The following is a 15405-nucleotide window of genomic DNA, read 5'->3' on the forward strand; positions in this document are numbered from 1 at the left end:
CCGACTCATCGCTCACAGCGGAACCACTGAGTCCGATTTGAACATGGAAGTTCGGGTGGGATCCAACCCATGCGCATGCACCTCACACGTGCATCGCTCTTGCACATATCACACGACAACCATTTTGAGCTTCTCGGTGAGCTCGGGTAGGTTACCCTCATACCTTGGATGATTACAAAAAAATCCTTGTTTTGAGCTTCAAACTCAGGTACGGTTACCCTTACAAAAAATCTTTTGTCCGAAGCCGGAGGCAGTGGACCTTCATGTGTGTGAATACTTTTTTTTGCTTCTTCTCATAGCATGTGAACAAAGTGTCATGCTTTTGAAAATTTGTGAAGTAGGTGTGTGTGAACATTTTCTTAAATGCTTTGAAAAAATTGGTGTGTGTGAATGAACCCTTACTGCCAATAAGGGGTTCAATTTAATTGCTTTAATACACCTGGCGAATCTTTACAGCAACGTTTTTTTTTCAGAATTGGGACCTGCCCATCTTCGTCTTCTCCAGGTCTTCTCCATGCTTTCGACGGATTCTGCACAGCTGCTCTTCCTCAGTGCCTTCAACGCAACAACACCGCAGAATTACCTTTTGGAGTTCTGCTTCTGATGTTCAAATCTGTATACGCCACAGCTCTCAAACGCTCTGTTGCTTCTAAGCTTTCATGGCGACCTCGCCTCCTTGGATCTCTACCATCATGACTGTCCTTTCTCTGTCGTTTCTTATCTTTGGTCCTGCCTCCAAAATTTGACTCTCGAGATTCTTCTCTGCACCGCCTACTGTGCTTGTTTTCTCTGCAACTCGGTAATGTTGCCGGTCTTGCTGCCTTTCAAACTGCTGGTGACGCTTGCTTAGTTGTAGTAATGTTGGCCTACTACTACTGTGCTAGAGAGCCTGTACCTCCAACTCTCTCTACTCATTGGCAGGGCTGAGGTCTTCAATGTTGTTGAATGGGGTACTTATTACGGTTATGGTCTCTCTATCCTTGTCTGCAGCTTTCATCGTAGCGAGCATTGCAGTTTTCTTCTTCTCAGTCCTGAGATGTACACAGGTTTAAGTGCCTCCATCTACAATGTTTCTAGTGCCTTCATGATGTATCCAATTTGTCTTTTACAGCTTCCTCTGATGTTACTGTCACCTTGCCTCGTTTACCTATTCAATGAGGTTCACGCATAGCCAATGGCCTTCAAGGGCTCCCCATTTGGCTCTGAACTTGCTTGCCTTCTACCTTTGACAAGCTTGCCTTCTACCTTTGACAAGCTTGCCTCGTTTACCTATTCAATGAGGTTCACGCATAGCCAATGGCCTTCAAGGGCTCCCCATTTGGCTCTGAACTTGCTTGCTTGCCTTCTACCTTTGACAAGCTTGCTTGCCTCAATAAAACCTCCCTCATGAGGTTTTTTTATACCATTCAATGGTTATCGTGCTCACAAATGAGCTTATCAAAGTCTACATGCTCCCCTTCTTTGCATGCAAAACACTAAGGGTGCTTTCTTCAAATGGTTTCTCTTGAAACCATAGGTGCATAAACATGTGGAAACTGCCAAGGTTTCCATCCCCTTCTTTGCTCTCCTTCATTGAGCAAACATTCACAAGTGCATCCTCTTCTTGATGCACACACATGTGAACTCCATTGAGTTCACCATCTCACTTGCCATCATTTTGACAAGCATGCACCTCCTCCACTCTTTGCTTGGAAGCAAAGAACCTTGGGATTCTTCCATCCCATCAAGCAACCCTTATACATTGAGCATTTTTCCATGCTCAAACACAAAACCTTGAGGCAAAACTTCACAAAACCAACCTTCTTGAGGCATAATCAGCAGCATATCTTCTCTTGGCAGCTTCTCCTTGATGATGATGAAGACTCCATAGCCTTCATAATGCTGAAATCTCCATTTTCAGCTTCCTTGATGATGAGCAAACTCTCCATGTTGCAAAACTCCATTTGCAACTCTCTTGGGCAGCTTCTATGCAACCTTCTTGTTGCAATTCTCCTCTCAAAACCTCACAAATGCAAATCTCCTCTCAAATCCTCATCACAAATGCAAATCCAAATGATAATATGAGTGTGCATAATTTTTTTCTCATAATAACTGAAAATAATGCTTAATCAAACAAACACACAAACAAGCTAATATACATAATAATCACCCATGACCAAGAGCCCATTTGGCTCTGATACCATGTTAAGAGACTGGGACTATTCTATGAGACTGGGACAGAGATATGTGTACATGGGTACACAGATGCTGATTGGGCTGTTATGGCACAGCTATGGTGCTAGCTCATGTAGTCTAGGGTTCACACTATGGACTAACCTTGTATGTTTTAGTAAGAGAGTAGTTTTCCTTATAGTATGTAATCTTATCTTATGTTATGGTTGTAGAGAAGAGAAGAGAATAGAAAAAAATTTAGCCATCCATCTCTCTTATGTGCTTGTCTACTCTTGTGTGTGTGTGTGTGTGTGTGTGTGTTTGCTTTGCAAGAAGCTCAAGCTCACCCTCTCCCACGTATTCTTCTCATACATATGGTGTGCGGGTGTTTTAGGTGAAGAATAATGTTAATCTTAAAAGTGGTTAACATTTAAAAACATAATTTCCTTTTGGAAAAATATAATAAGAGTCATCAAAAGAAATGATACTTCAACAAGTGCCTTGGTGATCTATCTTTATGTTGCACTCTATATAACAAGCACAACAAACATCAAATACACTTATGTTAGATTACACATTTCTCCATTCTAATCCCATTCTATGTTTAAAGCTAGATCAACTTTAAATAAATGAAAAAGAATGAAACTAAATATCATCTAACCATTTATGGAAAAATAAACACACAAAAAAAGTTTTCTACGAATGGCATTGACATTCTTCCATTGCCATTGTAAGAAGAGAGACAAGGGTTTAAAAAATAATGTGGGGATTGAAAGATTCTTCTTACAAATTTGAAAATGAAAAGGGTTAAAAATGGTAGGACAATCGTATACATTAAATTTTTTTAAAAACTTTAAAACACCATCTCCTTTAGGGAACTCTTCTTTTAATGCCTCATAGATGTAATTGTGCATCATCGAATCATCTAACCCACCATACTAGATGCTTCAAAGGAGTTAAAAGAGTAGGTTCATTTAAGTTGAAAAAGTAGTCAAGAATTTGGTATCATGCTTTGACAATGTTCTATATGTCATCTTATTAAGCTAGAATTTTTTTTAATCACTATATATTAGACTAATGATGGATTTGGTATCATGCTTTGGCAATGTTAGGAAAAGTGAGGTGAGTAATGCATTGCAATCTCGGATGCGCAATCTACGATGGCTTAGATACTGCATGCCTATTTAATGTGACATTTGCATTGTAAAAGAAAAATTGTGATGGTAGTCTATAGAGGTTAAAGTGTCTTCCAAAGGAGACATGACATCATGGATATAAGTGGCAAGGAAAATGTGATGGTCTATAGAGGTTAAAGTGCCTTCCTCCAAAGGAGACATGACATCATGGATATATAAGTGGCAAGGAGAAGAAGCAAGTCAAGCTTGTTGTTGGGAGATCTAGACAATAGAAGTAGAGCTATATTTAAGCAACTTTCTCCCTCCAAGTCTACTTTTCAAATTCAATTTATAACAAAAGGTCCCTTGGCTCTTTAACACTCTATAACCACTCCACATGGTGGAAATAATAGCATGTTAGTAGCCCTTACTCCTACAAGGTACCAACATGTGAACATTAAAAAATGGTAATGCAAACTCTATAAGTTTTTCTTCCTAATAATATAAGTTAATCTAAGTTATGCATTGGTGATTGAATGCATACTTCATAGAAAAGGATGTGTTGTTATGTTGCACTCATACTAGATTTAATGAGTGTGTTCAAATATTTTTGAAACTAGAAGAGGCTCCATTAAAAGTTAGCCAAGAAATGAGGGATCTAAGGGCTCAAAGATAAATGGCAACACTTGCAACATTTACCCATTTAACTAGTGGGTTCAAATACTTATGAAACCAAGAGAGGTTGCATTGAAATGAGGGATCTAAGGACTCAAAAATATATGGCAACACTTGTAACATTTATAAAATGACACTCAAACGTTAGCCAAGAAATGAGGGATCTAACTAAAAATATATGGCAACACTTGCAACATTTCTAAAATGGTAATTTTTCTATGATCACAAACTCAACCCCTTCAAGTATATGAGGTTCAAACTATTTTGGGTCTCCTTGAAGCATAAATACTTGAAACACTCTCTTTGTAGGCTACCAAAGGACATACATAAAAGGGGCTTTAGACACAAGTTTGTTAATCCAAATTTTGCAAATTCTCACAATGGCTTTAACACATTGGTGCATGCCTAGTCTACAAGGCGATTTGAACCAATACATTTTGACTTTAACATTTCCATGCTCTTGAAACATGCCTACCATGGGAAAGGAGGATTAGGTGCTGCTACCGATCCCTCGTATCCTATTGGCTAGAAATAAATTGGGTGAGCTATGTTTAGCTAATACCTAACTTTTTTTGGGTGCATATCTCTTAGCCAGTTAGATTCTTCAGTGTTTGAATATTAGGTGGGATTGGAGGAATATCATTATTAAAATACATGTTGGTAAACATGATTGGTTAGTCTTTCTAATGAACCTGTAGTAACCCATATTTTCAACCCTACTTATACTTAGCATGACTAACCAATGAGATGTTTATGGAAGCATTTAATAAGTAGGGTACTTAGTGCAAAAAATGGCATCTCCCAAGTCTCCAAGTCTTGCATGGGACAGAGCTCTTACAACTCTTCATTCCATAATTTGTGCCACAAGCCACTCTTACTCCTCTTCATTATCTTGTGGTGGTACAAGACTACAAGTGGTGGTGGTTATTCAAGGGTCATTGAATGCAAAGCAAGCCATGAACTTCATTCAAATTTGACATGAGCTAGTCATCAATGGCCAAGGCAATGGGGCATATGGTACATACTACATACATATCTATGTTGAAGATGATGACTTATTATGTGGATATGAAATCATAAGATCATGTGAGATGATGAAGCAATGAGCTGGCTAGAGTTACCTGCATGTGCTATAGGCTAAAATAGGTACCTAGGCTTCCATATCTTCAATATCAAAGCTTTTTCTCTTCTCCTTTTTATGGGTTCATTATTTATTATTTTAATTATAACAAGTTAAGAAGATTCAGTTCCAAGCTCCAATCCACGGACGGATTAAAAAAAGTCTGGCCGAGGGAAAAAAATAAATCATTGCAAGTTCTGGCTCTCTCTCTCTCTCTCTCTCTCTCTCTCTATATAGAGAATCTTTTCTTAAGCAGGTGGGCTAATGTATAATCTTTCCTTAAGTAGGTAGGCTAATTGCGCCATTTGCATTGATGGGCTTTCACAACTGTGCCCACAATCAGGAGTTTCACATTGTGGGCTCTCAATTTTGCCCAGAATCAGGGGTTTCACATCGTGTGATGTAGTTCCTGCGAGATTCTTTTTCTCTGCGCGCAATCACAATCATTTGGGTATATTGTACATCTGTCACACAGAAGAGAGAGGCTTGAAATTGATCGTGCGCAGGTGTGATTAGAAAGCACAGAAAGTGTGTGTGTGTGTGCGCGCGCGCGCGCGCGCAGTGACTGAGGGGGCAGGGCTTATTCAAATGGGGGGGCTGCAGAAGCGATGGCGTTTTATGAGGGCATTTTGGGAATGGGTTGGACGTGGTCTGGATGTGGCAAAAAAGATGCAAGATTTTGATGGGTGATGTGGTGGGTGAGTTGTGTTCCAAATGCTGAGAGTGGAAAGGGCTTTGGGCATCTCTCAATCATCCACCACCCTTTCACCCAAGCGAAACCCTTCGCTTGGAACTGCGTGCCGTTTCACGCCCCCCAGCTTACTTAACATTACTTCGACCTAAATTAGCAGATTAGGCTGCAATCTGTCACTCGCCTCCTAATCCTATCGCATTTGCAGACAAATTAGGCTGCAATCTGCTAATCAGCCCCCTATTCCTATCCTATTTGCTGACAAATTGTAATTAGGTTGCAATCGGCTAATCAATCTCCTACATTTCTATCGCATTTGCAGACCAATTGAGCCATCATATCAGCCTCTTTGCCTAACCAATCTTTCTTTTTTCAGTTCACCCATACCTTTTCCGTCCTCCCAATCCATCTGGCATCAGGGAATGCCCCCTTCCCTTGATTGTTTCCTCTGCAGAAGGCTTACCGAAGAAGAAGGCGGGTGCTGAAGTTGTCTTTAAGTCGCTATTCAACTTACTGTTATTGCTGGCTATGGTGGGTGGTTTTCCCAAGGTGTGCAGAAGTGGGCATTTGGGCACATTTAAGATAAGAGAGGAGATTGCTGAAACCGAGGGGCAGAAACAGTAAATGCTTGCTTTTGTTGTTGTGGTTGTTGAGTACAGTCTTCTTCTCTGCGAAGAGGTGGGTTGCCTTACCCTTCTCGCCTGGCATCTTCCGTTGAGTAAAATCTGGGTAAACTAAGTTTGCTGCAAAGTGAGAAGATTCTCTTACAGTTCTGCAGATTGGGCAATCTGCTGTCTGCTTTTCCGCGCACCTGGGGTAGGTTTTCTGCTGGTCTTTGGTCCTTGAGGCCGCGTACTCGGGTAAGCTTTTTTCTGCACACTGGAATTGCTTTTCGCCGTGGTTTGAGGTTTTGGGCGAAGCTTTTTTTTCCTCACGCAAGGTTTTCTCTGCATTCTAAGGATTTGGGCGGCGTTTTCTTGCACTTGGAGAGGCGGAAGTTTCCCTCCACATTGGAGATTTTGTCCATCGAGGGCAAAGCTTCTTTTTGTGTGGGCGTGCATTTTCCTGCACACTGAAGGTCTTAGGGGCCGAATTCAAGGAGTTGGGCAAGTTATACACGCTGCAAGGAGTGGAGAAGAAGAAGTAGTAGAAGAAGACGAAGTTTACACAGGATTTTGCCCTTGGGAAAGCTGCGCTCCACCAATTTGTGAAGAAGAAAGCACAGGTTTCTACAGAGCTTTGGTCTCTACAACGTTTGGACAAGCTCTACACTTTATCAAAATAGTGGAGAAGAGGGCAGGTCGGTACAGGCTTTGTTTTTGTCAGCATTGGAGCAAGCCCTATTTTCTGCTCCAAGTGTAGAAGAAAGCAGGGTTTTTGCTCCTTGCTGAGGTGGGAAAGGTGGGGCAAAGCTTCACATCTACGTAGTACCAGAGTAGAAGTATATAATAATGTCCAAGCAGGGGAATGTGTCTGGTTGTTCAGGGCCTTGCCAAACCCCTCCTCAGCTGCAGCTCTACCAAACCATCATCTTTGCCACTCCAGTGCTCTTTGCATTCTTGCTGTTAATCCTCTTCTGCATGCTCTACATCAGAAGACGCAGAAATGCCAACAACTTCTCGCAAGCCAGCGCGCAGTTTGTTTCAAGAGGGTTTTTCCCCACAGTAAGAACGAAAACTCTTTGTTTTCTTAGCGAGGCTTCCCCTTCTTTGGGCTTGTACCAGCATCACACTTGATCTAGTTTTGTTCTTTTTCAAAGTCCATGTTTGGAGCTCTAGGCTATATGCATGTTATATGTATGTGATTGTATGTCGTATGTATGCAGGCATTCTTTGTGGGGATGTATACATGATGTGCCTGTGTGTATGCTATATGGATGTCAATGTAATGTCATGTTCAATGTATGCATTACAGACTTTGTGTGCACGTGTATGTTTCTGTATGCATGTATACGCGTATGTGTATGCACTTGGCTATTCAAGCAGATTGCTTCTGTATCCTGGCTTCTTCTGTGCATCTCAGCTTTCAGTTGTCAGTTGTGAACATGTTGCAAAGTATGTGCCATGTTACATAAGCCAAGTGTGTCTTGTTTATGTCAAAACAATTTGTATTTCTCGGCCTGGTTTTCATTGATGTGGTATGCTTCAGCTTCTGTATGAATATGGTCTCAGCAAATCATTCAGACAACGGTTGCCAACCATTCCATTTGACGAGAAGTTTGCAGCCTCAAGTGAAGAAAATCAGTGAGTTCACACCTTTGCACTAATCGAGTCTTCTTCTGTTTATCTGCAGTGTACTGAAGAGCTAATTTGTTCGTTTTTCCCACATTGCTTTCTGCTCAGGTGTGCTGTATGTCTTGGTGATTATCAACTGAATGAAAAGCTGCAGCAGCTGCCAGCTTGTAAGCATTATTTCCATGTTCCATGCATCGATGAGTGGCTGGCAAAGAACACAACATGTCCAATATGCCGATCTTCACTTCTTCAAGAGGGTAGCAACAGCATCGGGGTTTCAGTAAGAGCAGAAGAAAACAGGCGGTGGGAAGAGAGGGTAGTAAATGAGGTCCAGGATGGTAGTGCCCACATGAGATCAGAGGTATCTAATGGGGCAAGCAGCAGCAGTCACATGGTGGCATCTTCTGAAACAGCCCCTCGCTTCAGCAGTGAGCACGCAATCAATATCGAACGGAGTTGATTGTCACTGGTTTATGGTAGGCTGAATGTAGGGAAGGCAAATACATCTATCACTTCACAACGTTGACATTACAGAATCCATGCCCTAAGGATTTCAAGAACTGCAGGAGTGGTGTCAATGCATATGGACTTTGCTTGATTTATGTTGGGAGGAATGACTGTTTTGAGCCTACCTAGACAGCTAGCTAGTAATCAGCACAAAGAGATACATTGTCTTGTATCTTTGTAGGCACCTATGCTGTCTGAGGTGTCTGTCCTATATAGCTAATAGAGGCCGCTATTAGTGACAGCTTGTAATCACTTTGTTTATTTGCTGTTAATGCTCTGAAGTGGTTGGGTTTCAGAGACTACTTCAAGCATTAACAAGTCTATAAGCTAGTGCTCATGTACTTGAGAGCTTCCTTTGTTTTGCTAGAGAACATTTGTCATAGAGATAACTTGTGCTTTTGGGCAGTAGCAGTAGGTGGCCATTTTGGGTCAGCATTATGTAATCTTTGGGTCAGATTGAGATGGTGATCATTAATGTAATTTTCCTTAAGAGGCTTGTGCATTGATTTCAATATTGTATTGTATGGTTTGTGTCTTGCTAATTTTATATATCCGTTTGCTGCAAATACATGTCAAATTACGAGAGACCAGTCTGTTAGCTCAAGTAGTGGGGGCAATTAGCTCAAGTAGTGCCTCGTTTACACCCAGAGAGTTAGTGGTTCAAGTCCGTTATTGCCCAGGGCTGTAAACACGGTTATTAGGATGCCTTAGTTCCTATCAATCTAAAATAGAATGATCAATTACCATGCTTTACCCTTTTGGTCGGAAGGACGGGGGATTCATTAAGCCCCCATCCCTGTGGTACAACCTATTTGTTCTCTGAAGATGTTGTGTCCAATTTACAAAGACATGTAGGCTTGGCACGCTTTCTCGTCGATTATTGATGGCTCTAGGCTCATGATCTCATCAGGAAAGGGATGGATGTTTGAGCGGTTTAAAGAGTCCGTCTTGAAAACCAAAGTATTCGGAAAAATACTGGGGGTTCGAATCCCTCTCCATCCAAGAGTATGGTCATAAGTTGGCATTCCCACATGGTGCGTTTTCCACCACCCTAACTTGATTTGGAGAGCGCTTTTTGAGGGCCGAGCTTGAGGGGTTGAAAGGGATCATCGTAATTAATGATGCGTCTGGTCCAATAGGCCCCATTTCATTGAGCGAGTCACTCTTTCGAGAGAATCGAAATATATGGTGGTGTTTCAGCTTCCCCTAATTGCGACGCCATCCGAGCTTTGCTCTGCCATTGGCGTTCTTGGCTATATCCAGTTAATAGTGAAAAAGGGTTTCTCAATAAGAACGTTTCGAAATAAGAATCGATGGTAGTACCTGAGATCTGCTACCGGAATGAACCTCTTGCTCGGGTGACACTTTGAACATAAAGCCGGCCGCTTTCTATCCATGGCAGGTATGTATCCTTCGGACTTGAATCCATCATAGACCCTAGAGAGAGAAAGCGAGTAGCGCTTTCCTACATGCTTTCTTGGGGACGGAGGCCCGTGGGGACGCAGGTTGGAAAGAGGTCCCAGATAAGGGCTACAGGCGATTAAGCAGAGAGAGAGAGAGAGAGAGAGAGAGAGAGAGAGAGAGAGAGAGAGCGAGAGCGAGTGAGAGCAAACCACTTTACCTAGACCACATGGCTTAGATCCTGAAGAGGTAAGCCGGAGGGAAGTCCCTAAGAGAGGTCGGAAGAGAGAAGGTGGTAGGGCCAATGTGTAAGAGAATACATCGTGCAGTGTATACAAGAGAACACTTACAAGAAGTATGATCTTTCACAGCACAAAAAAATAAAACTCAAATTGCACAACAATAGAGATTGAGAAGAATATTGTATTATTGAAGTGATACAATAGATGACAAATCACGACACCTATGTGCTCTTGTGAAGGGAGCTTCGATGGTTGATCTAGAACTGTTAAGACATAGGGTGTGTGCTAGTGGAAGCTAGGAGTAAACTCACAATAATGACTCATGAATTGTGTGGAGAAGGGGTTGGCCATGTATATATGTAGGCTTGTATACGTGGGGCGGTCCCAACATGACTGGACAGGTCCGCGGTCATACTTGGTGCTACCATCCATGGTGCAGACTCGGCCCATAAAGATGTACTAGACTTTGCGTAGTTGCGTAACTGTTCCCCACCTCCACTGGCTTTCCGAGCTCATCTTGGGTCCTGTTGGAGTCTCACAATGTAAGGACATGGTGCCAAAGAGTAAAGTCTTACCTACTCCATGTGTGGACCGCTATTTCATAACGGTCTAGTGTAGCATGTAGCCTATTAGGTAGTGCACCAAATTTAATCCAAGCCATTTGGTCTCATAGGCCACCTTTTCATGTGAATACGAGGTTGCAAGGCATCCGAACTAATGGGGGCCGTACAAACATGAGCTAGTCGGTGCCTGGACAATATAGTATAAGGGTGGAGCATTGATATCCAATAATGTGATTACAAAAGTGGGGTAGGTTACAATCCCAAGTGTTGTCTTGACCTTCTCAATATCATGAGGAATAATACATGAATGTTCTTAGTATCAAAATTTGAAAGTCCAATTAGGAGCATGGAAATTGTATGGTGTTTGCAAGCATGGCATTCGTCTTCTCCACTCTCCACATATGCTACAAGCCACTAGATGGCAAAATCGAGTGCCCATCAAATGTTGCAAGTTCGTTGCATCATCAAAGTAGGAAACAATGGGTGTGTAACACTCCTATCCTTGGCTCTTTATGCTCACATTACATATGTAGTCCATCCACATAGTTCCTAGTTCATATATGTAGAAAGTGAATAGAGAGAGTGGGCAACCTTGTTTAGCACCAACATTGCTACAAAAAGGCTTGGTGGATAGAGTTCTTTTTTTTTTCTTTTTCCCTTTTGCGAGAGTGGTTACTAATTGAATGTATTTGGGTAGGTTCGAACCCAGAACCCCCCTTTAAGAGGTTGGGGTTGCTACCACTCAAAGCTAGAGCTCGTTGACAACACAATCTAAGTTGGTAGCACCTCACCGTCTCACACAATGTGGTGTGAGTATCCTTATATGGATGGAAAGCTCTCCCATCCCTCTGGTCTATTGAAACCACTATATGCTTTTATGCCACATGAGGCACCTTGTGAGAATGCACAATAGATTTACAAGCCCATTGTTCTTTAATTTAATTTGAAAGTGGAAAAGTGCAAGGTTCAAATTTGTATAATAACTGGAGGCCCACAAGTTTCCAAGTAAATATAGAGAGCTCCCCACAAAGTACCCTTCTAATTACATACCTTTTTCTTTCAAATTCAAATTAGCACGTGGATCATGGCCAAGTGATTAATAGTGTAGTCTTTTGGTGTAAAGCCAACTTGCCAAAATGCCCTTCAAAAGTTAAGACTTGACTAATGAATTACTTGAATGGTAATAAGAGCTACATAAGGAGGGCCAAAACTACACTAATCACTATGGAGAAGTGATATTGATTGGTACTTTTTTGGGAACTAACTAGAGAGCATGTTTTCTTACAATGATGTTTGTGTTGCCCTATGCTAACCAAAGATCATGTTCTCTAATATTGTCAACTAATGAGAGAGCATATTTTCTTACAGTGATGTTTGTGTTGCCCTATGCTGATCAAAGATCACGTTCTCTAATATTGTCATGTGTACTACCCTATGATGTTTATCTATTTGAAATTTTTTAGATTCAACATGAATAGAGAAATAAAAGATTTTTTCTAACTTCTACTATCATTGGTGTGTGCATGCGCAAAATTAATGCTAGTAAATTGCTATGAACCTAGTGGGAAGCTTTCTACACATATTCAACATAATTAGAGAATAAAATATTTTTTCTAACTCGTGATATTGATTGGTACTTTTTTGGGAACTAACTAGAGAGCATGTTTTCTTACAACAATGATGTTTGTGTTGCCCTATGCTAAATATCATGTTCTCTAATATTGTCAACTAGCTAGAGAGCATGTTTTCTTACAGTGATGTTTGTGTTGCCCTATGTTGATCAAAGATCATGTTCTCTAATATTGTCATGTGTACTACCCTATGATGTTTGTTAGTTTAAAAATTTTTAGATTCAACATGATTAGAGAAATAAAAGATTTTTTCTAGCTTCTACTATCATTGGTTGCTTAAACTTGTTTGCGTGCGTGCAAAATTAATGCTAGTAAATTGCTATGAACTTGGTGGGAAGCTTTCTACATAGATTCAACATAATTAGAGAAATTAAATATTTTTTCTAACTTCTACTATCATTGGTTGCTTGGACTTGTTTGCGTGCATGCGTGCAAAATTAATCCTAGTAAATTGCTATGAACCTAGTGGGAAGTCACATATTAGTCCTAGTCATGACATGCATACCTTCCTCTGAGACAAATGGCCTTGCTAATTTCATTGGAAATGTACCAACAAACCTCATGGGATCTACTCTTACACTCACGTAGATGTTTAATGTGAAATCTTCCACCCTATATAGTTACATCTTTCTTACACCTATTTTAGGTAATGTCAAGCTAGACAACTCCCTTACCTGTGTCCTTGCCACCATAAACAAAATTGAGATCCTTGTAGTAGGAATTCACATAAAGAAGCGTGAAGAGAATCTAGCTCTAAGCAAGGGAATTATGACCTTTAGATCCTTATGTATAACACAATCCTATACTCCATAAAATTATTTAATCACACCCTCATTATCTAATAAAAAATAGATCAAGAAGGGACGATAAAGAATGTTGCGACATCTTATAATATTTTTTAAAGAAAAGTAATCAACTACCATCACTAACATAGCTAGAACTAAAATTTGAGAATGATATGTATTGCATAGTCTAAGAGCTTCTATATGATGTGGCTTCAAATTGTGTGCGTGCATGTGTGTGTGTGTGTGTGTGTGTGTGTGTGTGTGTGTGAGAGAGAGAGAGAGAGAGAGAGAGAGAGAGAGAGAGCTCATATTCATAATGTTGATAAATAGGTTGCTTTTGCTAGGCAGCCTTTTGTTTGAGCATTTTTTTTCTCCCTTTGTTTCAAATGTTCCCTCTAGGATTGTTGTTCTTGTTGTTGTTTCATGGTTATAGTATGTCTTCAAGGTGTTGAAGCCATTGTGCAAGACTTTGTATAAGATAATGCGACTTGTGTGTTGATACAAATAGCAGGACCTTCACAAAATAAGAACATATTAACAAGAGATTGAGAATAATTCCAAATTATTGATGTAAACTCATGTAGCAACTAATGGCAAGTGCCTTCCACCCATGTGCTTGTATGAGGGACCTTAGATGGTAATCCACAAAGACATTGAGATTAAGGATTGTATGCACTGTGAAAGAAGGGTGCACATAGTAGTGAAGGTAGATCCCAAAATTGATAATTTGATTATGATGGAAGCTACTTAACCCATCTAATATATAGTACCTAGGGATAATCGTACACCCTATGTTGAGTTGGGTGCAACCAAAGATATGACACAACTAGGGTAATAATATACTAAACAAGAGTACATTTTTGGTGGAGCTTCCATACCCACCTCAGGTGCGGTGGGTGTATGTTTGAGCCCTGTAAAACTGAGAATAATGTGTCATATCTGCCTCTATGGTCCTAAGTGTAGTCTGATTTGGGTAACCCAAGGACAATGTGTCATATCTCCCTCTGTTCTCCTTAGTGCAGTCTAATTGGGTATATCATCCCACACTTACATGTAGCCTACTTGACGACATGATGCCAGTCCTACCGAATCCATCTCTTAACTACTTGGTCACATATGATCTCACAATGTCGGTGCCCAAATCGAGCACCCGTGCTACTCTGTGACACACTCCTCTCATAAAGGGGCCTTAGGTTGTAGAGCTAGCACCCGCAACGTCAATCATGACAAGGGTGAAGCATTGATTTCCAACACTTTATGACCTTACCATACTCTACGAATTGGCCAATGATGAAAATAAACATCTATAGTAGAAGGCATAAAGCTTTAGATCAAGAACTCTAAAACAAGGTGATCGAGTACCTTAGGCATATTGGCAAGCAATAGTTGGGGAAAAAAGGCGTGGAAAAGGGCTAGAATAGCTAAAGAAGGATGATAAATAAATCAAGGACATATTGCAAAAGGAAATGGATAAGATAGAAAAGTGGAAGTAGAAGTGTCAACATGATGCAGTAATAAACACTAAAGCTAATGAACGGATGTGGTAATTTTTGAAGAATGAGATAACCATAATGGTGTAGTATAATACACAATGGTGTAGGTTAGACAACATAAAGACAAAATGAAAGAGTTGGAGACACAAACTAGGAACCCCTTCATTAAGGATAAAGGGATAGTGATAGAGGCAATAAGGTCGAGTATATGACATCTATGGTTGCAAGGCAGTGGGATTTTAAGAGGATGAAAAAAGGAAAGACTTGGTAATCCAAGAATGTGGTTCCATCATCAAATTATTAAGGAGCCACAAAGAGAGGTCCTACATAACACCATATAATGTTGTATCTAAAAACAGAATAGTAGGAAAAAGTTTTACAAGGCATGTCTATTATGAGAACAACAACAATTAGGCCACTTGCTCTTTTGAGACCTAAAAGCATGTCCATTATGAGAACAACAATTAGTCCACTTGCTATTTTGAGACTTAGAAGTTTTACAAAGCATGTCTAAAATTTTTACAAAAAAGCATGTCCATTATGAGAACAATAACAATTAGACCACTTGCTCTTTTGAGACCTAAAAAGTATATAGACACCTTTTCCAAGTGTGAGAGAAACTTTTTGAGAATCTACACCAACTTCTAGATGCCACAACCCTTAGTTAGTTTTATGACATGCATAAGCAAATATTTTGGGGAGCACATGGCTTAGTATCAAGAATAGCTCAAACACCCCAAGTAGATATTGAAGACTTTATTGAAGTGTGGAAAAAATAAATGAATGAGATAAGTATA

General features: G+C 40.4%; 1 protein-coding gene across 1 annotated transcript; it reads left to right on the top strand.

Moving 5' to 3' along the window:
• The first annotated feature begins 5354 nt into the window (after positions 1 to 5354).
• Positions 5355 to 8990, top strand: LOC147630510 (RING-H2 finger protein ATL58-like). Its single transcript, XM_086810397.1, has 5 exons — positions 5355 to 6430; positions 6523 to 6612; positions 6712 to 7416; positions 7901 to 7995; positions 8095 to 8990. Exons 3-5 carry the CDS (start codon positions 7204 to 7206, stop codon positions 8444 to 8446), a joined length of 660 nt encoding a protein of 219 aa, XP_086666523.1. The 5' UTR covers positions 5355 to 6430; positions 6523 to 6612; positions 6712 to 7203; the 3' UTR covers positions 8447 to 8990.
• The last annotated feature ends 6415 nt before the right edge of the window (positions 8991 to 15405 follow it).

Source organism: Cibotium barometz, chromosome 16 (assembly GCF_041138505.1).
Source record: "Cibotium barometz isolate CiBa-2024 chromosome 16, ASM4113850v1, whole genome shotgun sequence".
In the NCBI taxonomy this organism is placed as follows: domain Eukaryota; kingdom Viridiplantae; phylum Streptophyta; class Polypodiopsida; order Cyatheales; family Cibotiaceae; genus Cibotium; species Cibotium barometz.

What these genes read in the sequence shown, in the direction of transcription:
- LOC147630510 (XM_086810397.1), top strand. Translation starts at nt 7,204, where the DNA reads ATGTCCAAGCAGGGGAATGTGTCTGGTTGTTCAGGGCCTTGCCAAACC. An exon ending in CAAGAGGGTTTTTCCCCACA is followed by an intron (nt 7,417 to 7,900) that starts GTAAGAACGAAA and finishes GGTATGCTTCAG; the next exon opens with CTTCTGTATGAATATGGTCT. An exon ending in GCCTCAAGTGAAGAAAATCA is followed by an intron (nt 7,996 to 8,094) that starts GTGAGTTCACAC and finishes CTTTCTGCTCAG; the next exon opens with GTGTGCTGTATGTCTTGGTG.